This window comes from Plectropomus leopardus, chromosome 17 (genome assembly GCF_026936395.1).
Source record: "Plectropomus leopardus strain MGB_pleo_1.0 chromosome 17, ASM2693639v1, whole genome shotgun sequence".
NCBI lineage: Eukaryota > Metazoa > Chordata > Actinopteri > Perciformes > Serranidae > Plectropomus > Plectropomus leopardus.
In genome coordinates this window covers 19589607-19605141 of record NC_142192.1, presented here as the reverse complement: position 1 = coordinate 19605141, position 15535 = coordinate 19589607, and the positions used below count along the sequence as shown (strand labels likewise).

General features: G+C 40.0%; 1 protein-coding gene across 3 annotated transcripts in view; it reads right to left on the bottom strand.

Moving 5' to 3' along the window:
* The window catches only part of phf14 (PHD finger protein 14), a 90501-nt gene that overhangs the window by 30983 nt on the left and 43983 nt on the right, over positions 1-15535 (bottom strand). For all 3 annotated transcript variants that reach the window (XM_088090265.1, XM_042506373.2, XM_042506374.2), the window contains exon 17: positions 4828-4945. In XM_088090265.1, the coding sequence (XP_087946391.1) occupies positions 4828-4945 (118 nt within the window). The remainder of the gene's footprint in view (positions 1-4827; positions 4946-15535) is intronic.

Below are 15535 nucleotides of genomic sequence, written 5' to 3'. Positions count from 1 at the left end.
GTTTTTTATGACCTTGGAAAAGCTTGAATCAACTAATCAGAGCTTTCAGAATTATGATTGTAATGTCATGTACCCACATATAGCTAGCTACTCTACTGCGCTACATTCATGAAAGACAGCGACAGAAAAACCGAAACAAAAAATAGCGACAAGCTTGGATGTGTGACTCCCATGTGAGCTAATTAATGAAGTGAATTAAAATGACAAAGCAAAGCGTCCCCGCTGAAAAAACGCTGCACCACCAAACAGTCCTAGCTAGGCGTTTCCTGAGGGGCACTGGTGTTTTCAGCTGGGAAAAAAATGCTTTGGCAGACACAGGGCCTTAGTCTTTGTGTATAATTTTTGCATTAATGCGATGAAGTTCTTTGATTTTCCAGCTATTTAACTTGCTGGATAAACCAAAAGCAAACGATTAGTCAATCTAAAATGACATATGCCATGACTGAACAATAATTAACAAGCTGTTATCTTCATTTGTATGATTTATTTTGTCTCGCCTCTCCACAGGACAGCAGTCTTATTGTTGCACATGTATTAATACTTTTGTCTTAAGATGTGGATCAACTTGGTATGGCTCAGACCTTAATTTTTGGAACTCAAACAGAGCGGTTTGCTGTTCAAGTTATACTAACATACTAGCAAACCTCTCATATATTTAGTGCAACGCACAAACAGACTGGTTTTCAAACAAGACATTCAACCAAAACTGCGGTCAGCATCACATACTGTAAGATACTTTGCACCGTTTCCTGCGTACCTCTTCCCTCAGATGTCATACATCTCCCTCTCAGATAAGAGCAGTGGCTGCGGGGAGCTCTGACAAATCACTTCCTGCACCATTCTTTGTAGCAGGCTGACAGGCAGAGGGGTCGACCGTCCGCTATCTCTGCCAGCAGCTGAATCTCAGTCGCAACGATCAGGTAATATTCTGCACTTAATGCTGGCATTTAAGAAACATTCTCCCCCCACAGGCAAAAACGGTGCATGGCTTGGCATTTAAAAGCAGATAATAAAAGTTTCCTTAAATACAGCTCTCATCTCAGAGTGCTTTTTAGATGCCCTTAGTGCAGTCAATTATCTCCCCACACTTGCTATTACTGAGACACTCTGAGCACCTTGCGCCTTAAAAGGTCTGTACACCATGCGTTCTCAAAAATGTCACATTTTTAACTGCCTCTCAAAATGTAGACCCTGCAACATTAGAAGTGGCATACACGTGTTGGCTTCTTTCATCCATTTGTTGCTTAAACATACCTCTTCAATGTGCCGGACGAACTCAAATCGAATACTAAAAATCCTCCAGAAGCAAAAACTATTCACTCCTTAAACCTATCTATGAAGTACTTTCCTAAGTAGAACATAAACAGATTGGTATAACAGATGCTTTGAACAAACTCATAGTTACTGAACATGATTGATCTTTGCTTGCTAAAGGAATGAAGAGAAAAACGTTCACATTAATTTGTCACGTCACCACAGCAAACATTATTCTTCTGTCACCAGTGAAATTTCGACGTGCTCTGGGACAGATGGAGACGAAGGCCATTGGTTCTCCCATTGATGTTAACAAGTAGGAGGGAGGGGGAGGAGGATGGGAGCAACTTCACAGGGAAAAGATACTCCAGAGGGAATGAGAAAGGAAAGTTAAGAGGGGGCAAGACGATGCAGAGCTGACGGGACGGAGAGCCACAGAGACCGGTTTCTTTGTCTTTACTGCTAAAGGTCTACAAAATAAAAGTATAATATTAGAATATTGTAACTGAGTTATGAGATCTGAAACTAAAATGTCCTTTGTGACTTTTTGAGATTTGATTATAAAGAACTTGTGCAGACCAACTCTGTTCTGTTTGTGCCTCTTAACCAGTTTGGTACCGTATAAAATAATAATAATAATAATAATAATAATAATAATAATAATAATAATAATAATAATAATAATAATGGTGATAATAATAATAATAATAATAATGCCTACCACTGGTAGGTGATGTCATGCAAACTTGTCCATTTGACACAATGCCGCATGGCTAATAACAAATGATCTCCTGTTACAGTAAACCTAAACGGTAAGCTAAAACAAGTTTTTTAGCTTACCGTATAGGCTAACATAAGAAACACAGAAGCAAAATCTTGGTTTACTTTATATCAGAAAAACAAATGCTTGAACAAACTATATCGAAAATGACAAACTCTCTTTGAGAAAAATGTATTTGATGTGTACTTTGAGTTTTAAGCTTGGCCCATGTCCCACCCACTAACTTGAAGTGTGTGGAATTTATGACCTATACTGCAGCCAGCCACTAGGGGGCGATGTTTTGCCTTAACTTCTTGGTAACTGTAATGTTGTCAGTCTATGGTAAAAACAATCAATTGAAACAGCCAATATTTAAAACTGTAGCTTAAAATTCTTCTCAACAGAACTGTGCTGAGGGATAACAGGTAGAGTAGAATCCCAGTAAACTGGAACTAACTGGAAATCACATTATGAATGTAAAAAGACAGACGTCACATCAGATACTAGAGCATGCTGCCTGGCCTGATGCTAATATTCAGTTTTTCTTCATGTGTACTTATATCTGTGTGACCATTATAACTCAATTATGTCAAAGATCAAACTGTCAGGATGGCGGAAGTTGGAGTAAATTCATCATTCATCAGTTGAACATTTTACTTAAAATACCAAATATTTATGGCCTGTGTGAATATACAATACTGAATGTCAAATAAAAAAAAAACATAGCACTAAAATTGGTCATTGATGCAAAAACATACTACAAATAAACATACATGATAAAGATGAAACTAAAAGGTTTCTTATTGAATTTCTTATCGGATCCACTTAAAATTTCATTAGACCTTTCTTGATAATTGAATGTTCTGTTCTTGTGATTCAGCATTGTTACTATTGCTTTTAAAAATTACTTCTCCTGCACCAGCATCAATCAGCCCGTATTTTTCACGGGGCAGGCTACCAGTTTCTAGAGAGATAGAAATGGGGATACATTTATCAATTACGTTGAGAAGTGGCCAAATGTGACCTTTTATTGCAATATAATTTAATAAAAACAAGCAAATGACTAAACAAAAAGAGGGAAAAAAAGTAGTTTTCCAGGTTCATTTTCTTGTATTATCTGATGAAAATTAAATCCTGCTTTTATGGATCTATTTTAGAGATGGACAGTCATTTGGACAGCTATAGACAACATATTCCACTGAAAAAATGGAAGCTGGTTCGAATTGCCTGCTAATGCTGGTACTGATTCCCATAGACATTATATTTTGTGCACGCTATTTCAACACTGCTGAGTTGGTGTCAAGCTCTGTGCTCCGTCAGCACCATGCTAGTCCTACAGAAAGGACAGAATCTAACTAGCATTAGTTGTCTCTTTTTCATGAGTCCAGTTTCAGTGATGGCAAAAAGACCAGGCTGTCAGGTAGCTCCACCAATGACCTCAGAACTTTGTACACTTCTCAGCAATTTCTCGACTGCTACAATATTTCCAACAGGCCTTTTTGACTTGTCATAATAGGAAAAGCACAGGTGAAACCGATAACAGTAATGGTGGCCGAGTTCCACTAAGTGTTCTAGTAAGTTATTCCAGTGAGCCAACAACACATGTACCAACAGTGGCAAAGTGGCTGCAAAGCCACCTCTGTTGGTAGTTACACTGATACTCCGAAAGAAAATACAATATCTTATTCAGTTGGTTTAGCTATTAAAAAAGGAGCTACAGACGTTTTGTCTGTACCTGTAACTATAGATAAGTAGCTAATTTATGCAATTTACATGGTTAAACAACAAGGCTGGCATTGTGGATCATCATGCTTGAATAACGAAACGAGGCCCGTCCACACAAATATCGCACCAATCAAATGACAGTAACAACGTTGTCAGTCGGTATGAGGGATGTGCACGATCAGATTACAAGTCTATTAAACGCTGATAACCTCGCCAGCCGGTACCAGAAATACCGAACAATTAAAGTTATTATGAAGATACCCACAGGAAAATGGGAGGAGTTTGGATCGGCATGTGAAAGCGGCGTCTCTGATCGTCAGAGGCTCTCTGTCTCTGTCTCTCACACACATCCACCTGTTCAGTACAAGTTCTCAGCTGTCCAAGGAGGGCAGGAAGTTTGGATGAGCCTTTACACACACTTGTCGCTATAGGCTGGATGAGGGAGGCACTTAGTCTTGTCATTGGTTAGGCGCACGGGAGATATTGAAAATTCTGTAACTTGGTGTGTGTGTTTGTGTCTCACTTTGGTGCACACTGATGCATGAAAGTGACAGCATGAGTGTGTGTGTGGTATTTGAATGGAGATGAGTTGGGCCGTTAAATACACAGATAAATGGTATTTGTTTACTTTTATTTAGTGAATTGTTATCTTTTCTAGGATAATGTGCAATGTTCTTAACGCACAGTGCAAAATACCACATTTCCTGGGACTTAAAATGTGATTTGGTTGTTGAAAATGTGGCTCTTAAAAAACCTAAAATATTTTTCTTACCTTTTTTTTTTTCTTTTTAGCCTGGTCAATGACGCTAAGTTTAAACTTCGGGAAATTAGTTGTTACAGACAGTACTATGAATCTCCAGCAATTACAAACAAAGGGTACTGTGTACGATTTCATGTGATAAATAAAAGGTTGAATGATAAAATTTTGAACAAATAAGTGCAAGAATGAATAAAAACATCATGACATACGCATATCTTATTTCAATAATCTCACGATGATGAGATGTTAGAGAACGCCAGCCCTTCCCCAACTGAACCCCCCTCTTCCACTGCTGTCTCAGAAATGCACACATACAGTCAACACTCACCTTGGAGGAGGATGTGTCACACTCCTGGCAGATCCAGCCATATCCTGTCTGCTTGGGGGATTTCTTCAGCGGGGGGTCCAGACACCCGAAGTGATAGCAGAGCCGGCACTCGTCACACCTGAGGCACAGACAGGAAGGGCACGTGTTACGTCTCACATAAATAAAGCCCCCGTCTCCCTACAATGATGAGGCGAGCTCAGGAGCTATGATGGATGATGACAAGGCAGCTAGTTGTCAGTCATGAGACTTTGTTAATGCATTCATAAGTCCCTCTAATCACTCCACTCCCTTGACCTTACACAGCCATTGACTGTCCAATGGTTCATATCAGCAGCCAGATAAATACAGGCCTTGTTAGTGTCAGATAAATGCCTGTCGTGTCTCCTAAAGCTGGACTGACTCTGTGTCCTCAGGTGAAGTAACAAGGGTCGCACAACAGAGAGGACACACTGAGAGATGGTTATACCCAGGAGTTGAATAGATTTAGAACATCCCTCATTTACTGAATGAAATGGTTTCTGTATCATGTCATTTGGGAGGGGCATTACATGGGTGCACTTTATGTCATGAGAAAGGCTGAAGGAGGAGATGGGTCAGCTGCTCAGGTCATGTGACTTCATGCCAGCACTCAAATATGTACTCATTTTTTGTATCAAAATCCAAAATGCAATTCTATGTAAACAAAATCAATGGCCATGAGGTATGTGTTGTTGTTTTGTCATGTTTATTATATTTGGGAATTTTGTTTCAGAAAATTGTTTTTTGAAAGATGTTCCTATTTAAAAAAGACTGTTTACGTTATTACAACTTTGACAATTAGTTATTCAGTGTCTGCATCCCGGAGGATAAGAATGCAATAAAGAAACTATTCAGCTTGTGTTAACTACAGACCTGATTTAAGTCTCCTCATCAAAAACTCAGACTTTTAGGCGAGGGTAGATGCTGAAATGCGGATTTCCGGATTTTAAGAATGATTACTGGGGCTCTCTCTTGCTGCTCATGAGTAGGAGCTACTGCTCCTCCTCAAAGTCAGCACAAGAGCCTCTCCGAAGGCACACTAGCTGTTGGCAAGTTTGAGTTTTTCAATTTGCCCATTACGCAGATAATGCATGAAGTCACATTACACAAGTAATGACATAAAAGTTTGATCAGTAACTGTAATGTGATTACTGAATTCAGGAAAAGTAGGCGTCACATGTGCTGTATTCTTAGAGCAACGCTCCTTTGTAGTTTCACAGGTTATAAATTGATCTTAAACTCTACCATACTAACGTCTTAAAGTCTGTCTCAACCCTGCAGATACACTTGTCACTATTGTCTTTCTGCGTTTTTCTCCCTGTCTTCAAACCCCTCTTGCCATCATTCTTTCCCCAGTAATAGAGACGAACAAGGAGGGTTCAGGTTGACCTCCCTGGCTGTTAAGCTGTTATCAGATTTTCATTGGAGAATGTGAATCTCCTTCATTGATCAGGGCATAATTGGCTCTAATTGTGGAGTGAGTGTGTGTTTACCAGGCAGGGGGAGCTTGTTGAAGGGCAGTCAGTCTCATAAATGATTAAAAGAAAAGTCTGCCTTCCTTGTGCAACAGTCACAGGCCAATCTCTCCTGATTCAGACACAGCTGTGCTTTTAATGTATTGTGTATCAATACAGTATTGACTTCCCTCAGTTGTTTCCTGCTGTTGGGTGTTTCACTAGCTCTGCTGACCAGTGATTCATGGACATCAGTTAATAAAAAAGAAGAAAATGAATTTGCTTGTTCTACAAATGAGTTAAAAAATAAATTAATATGAAGGTGTCCCAAGGTGTAATTATGTACTGCACTGGAATATAGCCAAAAGGGCTTTTAGTTCAACATAAATATATTGTAAACTGGGACATGTGAAAACTGTGAAAGAGAAACTTTGACTGCTGCTTTATTTACTGCACACAAAATGACTTTGGCTTTTGTTGGTTAGAGTAAAATAAAGTCACAGTCTATACAGGCAGTGGGGTTGTAAGAGTTCCTGCAGGGTGGGTTTCTGTCCAACTCGTTACATATTACTCAGTGCAGCCACTCTCTAATGAATGAAGGTGCTCATAGTGTAGTGATTATAAGCGGCAGGCAAAATAGGCCTGTTTCCTGCTCAAAGAGGCAGCGAGAGGAGGTAGAAAGGAACAGCTGTGTGAGCTACAACATGAGGTCTATTTCAGTACTTCAGTCAAGGCCGAATGTATCAGCGACTATTGGATGAATTAACATTTTGTATTCATGAGAAGCTTTGGTGATCCCCTGATATTTCCTCTAGCGCCACCAAAAGGTCAAAGTTTTTACTTATTCTGTGAGTATGTCAACAACTATTGGGTGGATTGGCCCAAACCTTTGTTAAATTATATGGTTATAGGATTTTTGCGTAAAACGAAACGAAATGAGTGAAATGATGGATTGCCACGAAATGTATTACAGACTTGAACTGAATGAATTGCAGTAACATTGCTGATAATCTGACTTTTTGCCAAGTGGCAACTTCTGGGGCTTAAAAGTGAAGCTAACCCAAAATGCCAAAACGTGCAATTCCTGGATCAACCACTTGAGGCTTGCTCCAAAGGCGAGTCAATCCCCATCTATCCCCAGGTTAAAATGGCAACTTTACTGAAGAAATAAACAGCCTGGTTACAACCTACTGCAAAATATGTTGTAGTCTCTATTGCTAATTTACTCGTTCATTAAAACTGAAAAGGAGTTTAATTTTTTATTTTATTAAACCTGTGTAAATTTTACTGAGGCTTAAATTTATGCATAATTAAGAATGTTTGCGCTTTTGAGTCATAGGTGGTTGATGTCTGTTGACAAGTACGACCATGGTCACAATGTTGGTTAGGAAATGTGACCATGGCATAACCCTTTATTCGCAGAGTATAGGCTTAGAAAGAGCTGTTGCTATTTTAGTGTCTTTTCAGTTCATACAAATTAATTGTACCATTCTGGCCACCTTAGAGTCTTGTTCAGTGTTGACTGTACTGAAAGACCCTTTAAGGAAGCGTGTTAAAGCGTGAAAAATAGCATACCTTACACATGGATCTCTTAAATTTCCCTCGGGATCAATAAAGTACCTATCTATCTATCTAGGAAAGTGGCTAAACAATTGACTGAAACCATATTTAAGATATTCCAATAAATTATTCTACAGGAAATTCACTCTATTTTCTTCTTAACAGACACATAGCTATCACTCCTGTAGAGTTGAGGCATTCAGGAAGCTGCTGATCCACTCTCCTCGCCTCCGTCAAAAAAATGAACAGGATTTATTGGATCAGCGGGTGATCACTGCTCCTCAACACTGATTCAGTTTCATTTTGTTGAGATTGTTCTGTCTTCTCATGCTGTGGTTTCAGGATGAATATCATGAAATCACATTATACACTCTGTCCAAGAAGCTGTCTAGGCATGATTTATGGCAGCAAATGTTTGGATATCAATTATGAGTCCTCAACAATGAAGCCAGCTCTGTGTTGGATGCGTGTGCTGAAAGGAATTAGGCAGTTTGATGCTATCAGATCTGATGGCTCTGCAGACATGTTCAATATGGCAAATGGCAACTTTGCCTCAGGAGTCAACAGCTTGCTGAGGATCCTTTCTGTATTTCGTTCACTTTATGTTAAACGTCTTTCTGTTAGGACAGTGACCAAAACAACAGTGAATTTCTGTCATTGAGATGGACTAATTTTGTTAAAGATTGACAATTAATTTTCTAACACCTACAGCGGTAAACATAGGTTCAAATGCTCTATGTGGATATAGTTACAGCTATTTTGTAAGGATACTGACCTGTCTGACAGTAACAATTTGAATTCAGGGAAAAAAAAAGAACGTTTTCCAGCATACAAATTCCGCACAAGGTGGCATTACTGCGATTTGTGTGATTCATCTCACAGTAAGACTTAAAATGACCACAAACTCTTAACACATGAATTCCCTGGTTCAACAACAACATGCAATGGGTGGTGGGTTAATATTACAACCTCAGAGGTAGCTGAAAGTGCGAGAAAGTCCACGTAGAGGTGGGATCACACACAGGACCCCAGGAGACAGCTGTTCATGTCCTGTGTGAAACTATAAGTCATGTTGACTTCTTTTAACTTTAGGTACCTATGTCCTTTACACTATCAATTCATGTTCACAACATACTTATGCATACAGAGTTATTTTAACTGAAAACACAATCCTTTTCTCAACCTAACCAAGTAGTTTTGGCGCCTTAACCCTTTGAAACTTGAATAATTTGGCCTAGTTTTATGTTCTTTTTTTAAAACACGCTAGGAATGCAAAGAGCAACTTAGGAAGAAATGAATCAAAAATTAACAAACTTTCTAAACTGTGTGACTGTCTGATTGTTCATGTTTCTTTGCCCACCACCGTGATCTCCCATGTCAGCAATTAACTGGGTAACTTCAGGTCACTAGAAATCATGGCAAAAAGCACAAATTCAAGCCAAACTTCTGACAACCAGAGGTATCCTTAAAGCAACCAACAGAACAGTGGGGACCTCCATTTAGAAAGAGCCTAGCCAAACTCTAATAAGCATAAATTTTTTAAACGTAGCCCTCTGGCATTGGGCTAGGGAAGGCTGTGAATGTGTCTAATAATATACCTGTAGTGTTTACACATTAAGCGTGGTGGATTTCTGAAAATCAGAGTAGAAATTTAATTGGCATAGATAATTGGCATCTTATGAGTTGTAGGGGCATAAGCTAACAGCTGCTGCACATTAGCACGAATATGCCAAGGCAGGTGGATCTCTCTCTGTTTCTCTTGCTCACATACACACAGGGTAAAGGACCTGGGATGGGCTGAGCAGGCATATCTGCCTAGAAAACGATGGGAATTTTAAGTGCCCTCTGGCCACCTAGTGAATAGAAGACAAATGACCAAAGTGTGTGTGTTCCACTAATGAGCATTCTCCTATGTTGCACACAAACCGCCAATTGATTTCGCATGAATCTCCAACTAAGGCGAAAAGGAAGGAGCAAACTCCTCAGTTTCGCTGCTGGAGACTCTTGAAGACCGTCCAAACTCGCAGGAGGGCTCTTTTTATTTGGCAAGACTGTGACGACTGCACACGCGCTTCCCTAATTACTTTACCTTAATGAACCTTTTTTAATGTTTGTTGTGTATCGTGGGGAAGATGTTTGAATTAAAGCACTGCTCACTGATGCAGATGCATGGTTTTCTATGTGTGTGATAATGTGGTTTTTAATCTTCATTTATCTATGAAAGGTGGGCTACAATGTGCAGAATTGAGCTTCACATTTGAAGAATTCCACACATTCACACTAAGGGCTGAACAACAGTCCACTGGTAACACAGACAGCAGTGTCTGAGGGAATGCAATGTGCTCAGTGCATTTAGAGCTATTGTTGTTAGAGTCGCTGTTAATACACAAGGAGATCTGATGTTATATTTTGGTGAAATCTGGCACAATGCTATGCACTGTTGACAGATAGCAAAAAAGCTTGACAGCACTGACCTTTGAGGGAAGGGAAAGGTAGAGCCCAGAATTATGAAAACTATCATAATATTAGCTGTGTCATGCAAACTAATACTACAGGATACCAGTTCATGGTGTAAAAGGGCAAAAAGTTGCAGGAGCAGTTGAGGGAACATTCCAGCATTATAGGAAACTTGTGCATTTGCTTTCAAATTAATAGTCATTCCACTGATATCAATTTCATGTGTATGCATTTTGAACACAAATAGTTTTGCAAAATCTAACTTAGAATCACCTAGGAAAGAAAAAATATATATATGTGTGTGTGTGTGTGTGTGTGTGTGTGTGTGTGTGTGTGTGTAAAGCTTTTCATTGGTTACTTGTACTCCATTAAATTCAAATGAGTGCAAATGTAATGCATAATTGCATTCAAAAAGTTCATATACCCAACTGTCCAGTATTTGTCAGGATTTCAGGATAAGAAATCTTTTACTAGTTGGTGGTGCTAGGTAAAAAAATCACATCATTTAAGTAATTTGACTTCCTCCTCTGGGGACTAAGAATGTGTGTGCACAGTGGTGTCTTTTTCTAGCATTTTACAGTATATCCACCTAGCCACCCAACAAAAAGCCATTGGATTATATAGGAGAGTATACTCGCTTCGCTCGATAACCCTACAAAAGTATACTTTTTAGTTTAAAAGTATAGTTTCTGGCTTAAATGACTGCTCAGACAACCAAACTGTAAATCACAAAAAACATCAATTTAGAAACAACGGGTGACATCACAGACCACATATGTTTTGCGGTCAGTCAGTATTAAAGGCAGTCCGCACCAAGAACATTAACTATGTGAGCATCAACAAGGTGTAAAGTAGTATTTCTCTGTTTAATAAGGAAAACAGGTGTGACAATATTACTTTTCTTAACACTTTGTGTGTTTCTATTATGCATTTATTTGTCTGAAAAGCTGAAATTAAGTTCTAGCGCCACTTACACCGTCTTATACTGCTCAAGCATAGACTCCGCCATTCACTTGAGTCAGAACAACTAACAACTAAGTAGAACGATTTTATATTTATAGCCATATCTTTCTTGGTGTGGTCGGCTCTTTAGGCTGGTTAACTATGTAGGCAGTGAGGAAACTGATGTTTCTGGCCAGTGTTTGATCCATAAAAGTCGAATTTTGGCAGTATTGCCCCTTGGAGGATGAATTTGGACCTTCACTTGCTGATCTACGAAATGTAGCCAGTGTCGTTCTAAGTCTCTTCACTGTCACCTGCGACCACCAGCCTATCTGCTCCCAACACTGCCCTTACACACCCTGCCACAGCAAGGTCCTTGATGTTATCAAAGCAATTTGGCCCAGCTTTAATCATTGGGAAAATTGAGCAGTCCCCATCCCCCTCCCTTGCACTTTGGAAGCAGACAAAATCCAATCACTCATAAGAGAGGTTATTGATTGATCTAATCTTATTGGAGGTGAGGTTGTGGAGGGGACGTGATTGATTGCTTTTGTCTGCTACACATGTTGCTCTCGGTTGGCGATTCGTGTCCACTTTCATCTGGTATTTAATCTCTGTGTGAAGTTCTCAGACCCCCCTCCGCTCCCCTCAGACCCATCCTCGCCAAGCGGGCCTTGTGGCCCATAAACTGGCTTCGTTTGATCTCATCCACCTCTTCAAAATGGCTGTCACATTGCTGTCCAGGTGCCAAAAAGAGAAAGCTTCATGACTTGAGGATCCGCAAAGAGCCTCAATTTATCCACCAAAGCTGCAGAAATATTCTGTGACCTATGACCACAACTTAATAAATCGCACTGACGAGAACATTGCTGTCACAATATAAGATGGAGTCCGTTTGATCAAATAGTATGTTTTGTTTCTAAATATGAGCTATTTGGACCTGAATAATAGTAAGATAATTCATGCAAAGTGAACCAAGTCAAATGAGTTATGTATACAGTATTTATATTTATATTTATGTATAAATGCTTGGAGTTTTGTGTTGTGGTTCCTGACAGAACAAACCTTATCTATTCAAAACAGTCTGTATTTCGTTCTATTACAGACCAATATAATGCTGCATAACACACTATAATTGTATAATGTGTCATTTGTAAGCTAATTTCGGGATTTTATCTGTTAATTTATACAAAGACTTTATTTCCTCAGTGTATTCTCAAAGGCAAATGATTAGCACAGAAGAGTTTTCTAAGTTTTCTAAATAACACTGAAGAAAATATGCACCTTTTGCAATGGTAACATGGACCCTCACCCACCCTTCTAACTGTGGGAATGTGTGGCAATATGAGATTATGTTAAAACAAGCGTTAATGTGGTACAAGTTCACAAGAGTCAGCAGTCAGCAAACTAATTCTGTAATGTCTGCTATAAAGCATTATATCTCCATAAAGTTGGCTTAAGTTGGTGAACATACCCAAATGGCAGCCTCTGAGGCTGAAAAATGAAGCCAATGCAAAGTGCCAAACAGTGCAGTTCATCAAATGGCCACTTGAGGCTGGCTCCAAAATAGAATAAATCCTAATAGACCCTGATGTTAAAATGCCCAACTTTACAGCAAAATAAACCATACAACTTTGGTCTCTGTAGCTAATTTCAACATTCATGATAATGGTATGGGGGCAATTTTTTTTTAACTTAACTTTTTAACTACATTTTATTAAGGCCCAAAGTTATGCATAATTAAGGGCGGGCCTGAGTGACAGGCTGCGCACAAGGCATTGCTACAGTCTGTGATTCAAATCCACCTCTCACTCCTTCACAGCTCCAACCTCTCATCAAAATATAGTCAAGTCAGCTAAAATTACATTACAACACCTTGACCATTTCCTCATATTTGAAGTGTCATAAAAAACAAAATCTTACATCGGTCGATGTTGGATTTCTTTCCGTTGGGTTTAACTGTGGCGGGAGTGTCAAGAAAAGTGCATGCACACAGAAAAGCCCCGTTGGGGTCAAGCTACAAAAAAAGCAAAATCTGAGTGTATTGAATTGAGCAAGAGAGTGTGTTTTGTTTCTTTTTAATTCAGCTTTTCATTTGCATGATAAATAAAAATATGTCTTGCTTTAATTGTTAACTAATCTGTTAATGTGAGTATTTGTTGTTTACCAGTTGAGAGTATTATCATTCTGCCTATTCTGATTTGCTTCTCTGTGACTGAATTGAACCCCTTTAGGCATCGGCTCCCATGTTCTCCTTTCCTTATCAAAACCAAACCAGACTACAAAAACAATGACAGAAATCAAAAACACAAATGAGGCACTGAGCTGAATAACCTTAATGATGAGGCAGAACCTGCAGGATTATTGATGGTTGTTGCTTCCCACCTGCTTTGTGCCCTCAGTATCGACAGTGGGTTTGTGTGCCCTAAGAAACTTCTTTTCTCTCTAGTAGTGCTGAGCCCAAGTGACTGAAACAAGGCAATGAATTTATCACAAGTGGGCAATGCAATTACCTTGGGAGTGGCCACGTGACTGAAATCAATATGACACAAAGCACTCGGCCATTGACTCTCATCCATGACAAAGTGTGCCAGTGTCTTCCCATAGAAAGGAGTAGATTATTGGACTTTGCGAGCCTCCTACTTTTTTGATTTACTGTCGGGTCACTGCGACATTAGAAAAGAGCCATTGTTTTACAAGAGGGGGAAGAAATGAATAGACTGCTGAAGTCGCACCTATGGAAAAAGCCAAGTCAGAGCGGCTGCCTTTATTGGCTGGTCTGGACACAACTCATTCACAGCTGCGATGGAGGGGAAGGGGAGTGATCGCTACAGCTCTCACCTGGTACTTTATATGGCATGTTCCTTTCTATTTCCAGCAGGGGGCCCCAGTGAACTGGGTACAACCCTGGAGAAGAGTCGATTTCAGCTGCAGGTCTGTGCCCTCACCTCTGTGGGAGAAACTCGAGCCTTGTAGCGTCTGACTCGGCCAGAAACTCAGTCTCTACTCCATTGGTACCTTGATACGGAAATTCCACTAGAACAGCTTGTAGCCAACTGCAACTCCATTAAACAAGTCTATGATGAGGTAATCAATAAAGATATAAGGCACCCATAGGGCTTTGTGGCTTGTGTTGAGTGTGTAATGATTAAAAAATGGGGTAGGAGGCAACACAGTGCAGTTTAAAGAGGATAAGACAGAAAGCAGTTAGGGAGGAGGAAAGGGAAGAGCGTGTACCTCAGGAAGCACTGGAGCGGACCCACACTGTGGCGGAATCAGTGGGATAAAGAGACGGGGGAAGAAGCAGGGGAGTAATAGATTTTAGCTGCTTGGCCACACTTCCCACACAGCCCCAGTCCCAGCTCTTGTGTTTTCTGTTTTAATAGGGGGGAAAAAGGGTGAAGTCAGCAAAAACAAAATGCCGCCATTAAATCATCTCCCCGGATCCGGTGTCAGAGCAGTAATGGGAAACGCACTCATCATCGGAAAGGTTACTGCTTTCCAGAAACCTCCTTGCTAGCTTTTCTCTTTTTTGCCCCTCCCCTTCCCTGCGCCTCTTGGCCCCAGTCTCATCCCCTAACCAGAAACCAGCTGTAGCAGAGCTGATCTCTGGTTTGCCGGCTGGTGTTTGGTCCCCGAAGACCACGGGGTCGAGGATGAGGGATTGGGGCAGCTACAGTTCACCACGGTGAGTTGGTTCCATCGCTCGGAGATGCCACGTTGAAAACCAAAATGTGTCTCTTTTTGTGTTCTCCTACAGTTGTTGAAAGAACAAAGGCTGTTCATTCACCTTCAGATAAAGTCCCTTTTGTTGTAGGATGTAGCAAAATTTTATGTAGGCTTTTCATCAATTGGAGACGTCAATGTCGGCTTTTTTCTCTGTCAAAAACTGACTAGCAGTGATGTATTTCAAGAACTACTTACAATTTAATAACTAGAATTACTACCTCTGTGTTGTATGAATCTGCCAGCTAGTCAAGTTGCAGTCTGCACCCATCTCTGTCAAGACTCATAGAGGTACTGAGTGTATTTTCTGGTGAAGAGGAAGTTGACACAATATTGACTTACACAATTTCAGTGAAAAATAATATATGCATAGCTGTCTTCATAAAGAGATAACTTCTCACAGAAGAGTACAGAGGACTCACATGATGCAACAACAATCACCTGAAACTCAAGATCAGCAAAACTAACAAACTTGTGGTGGACTACCAGAAGAAAAGGAAGTTGAAGCCATGACAGTAGAAAATGCTTCAAATATGGATGTTGTTACAAAG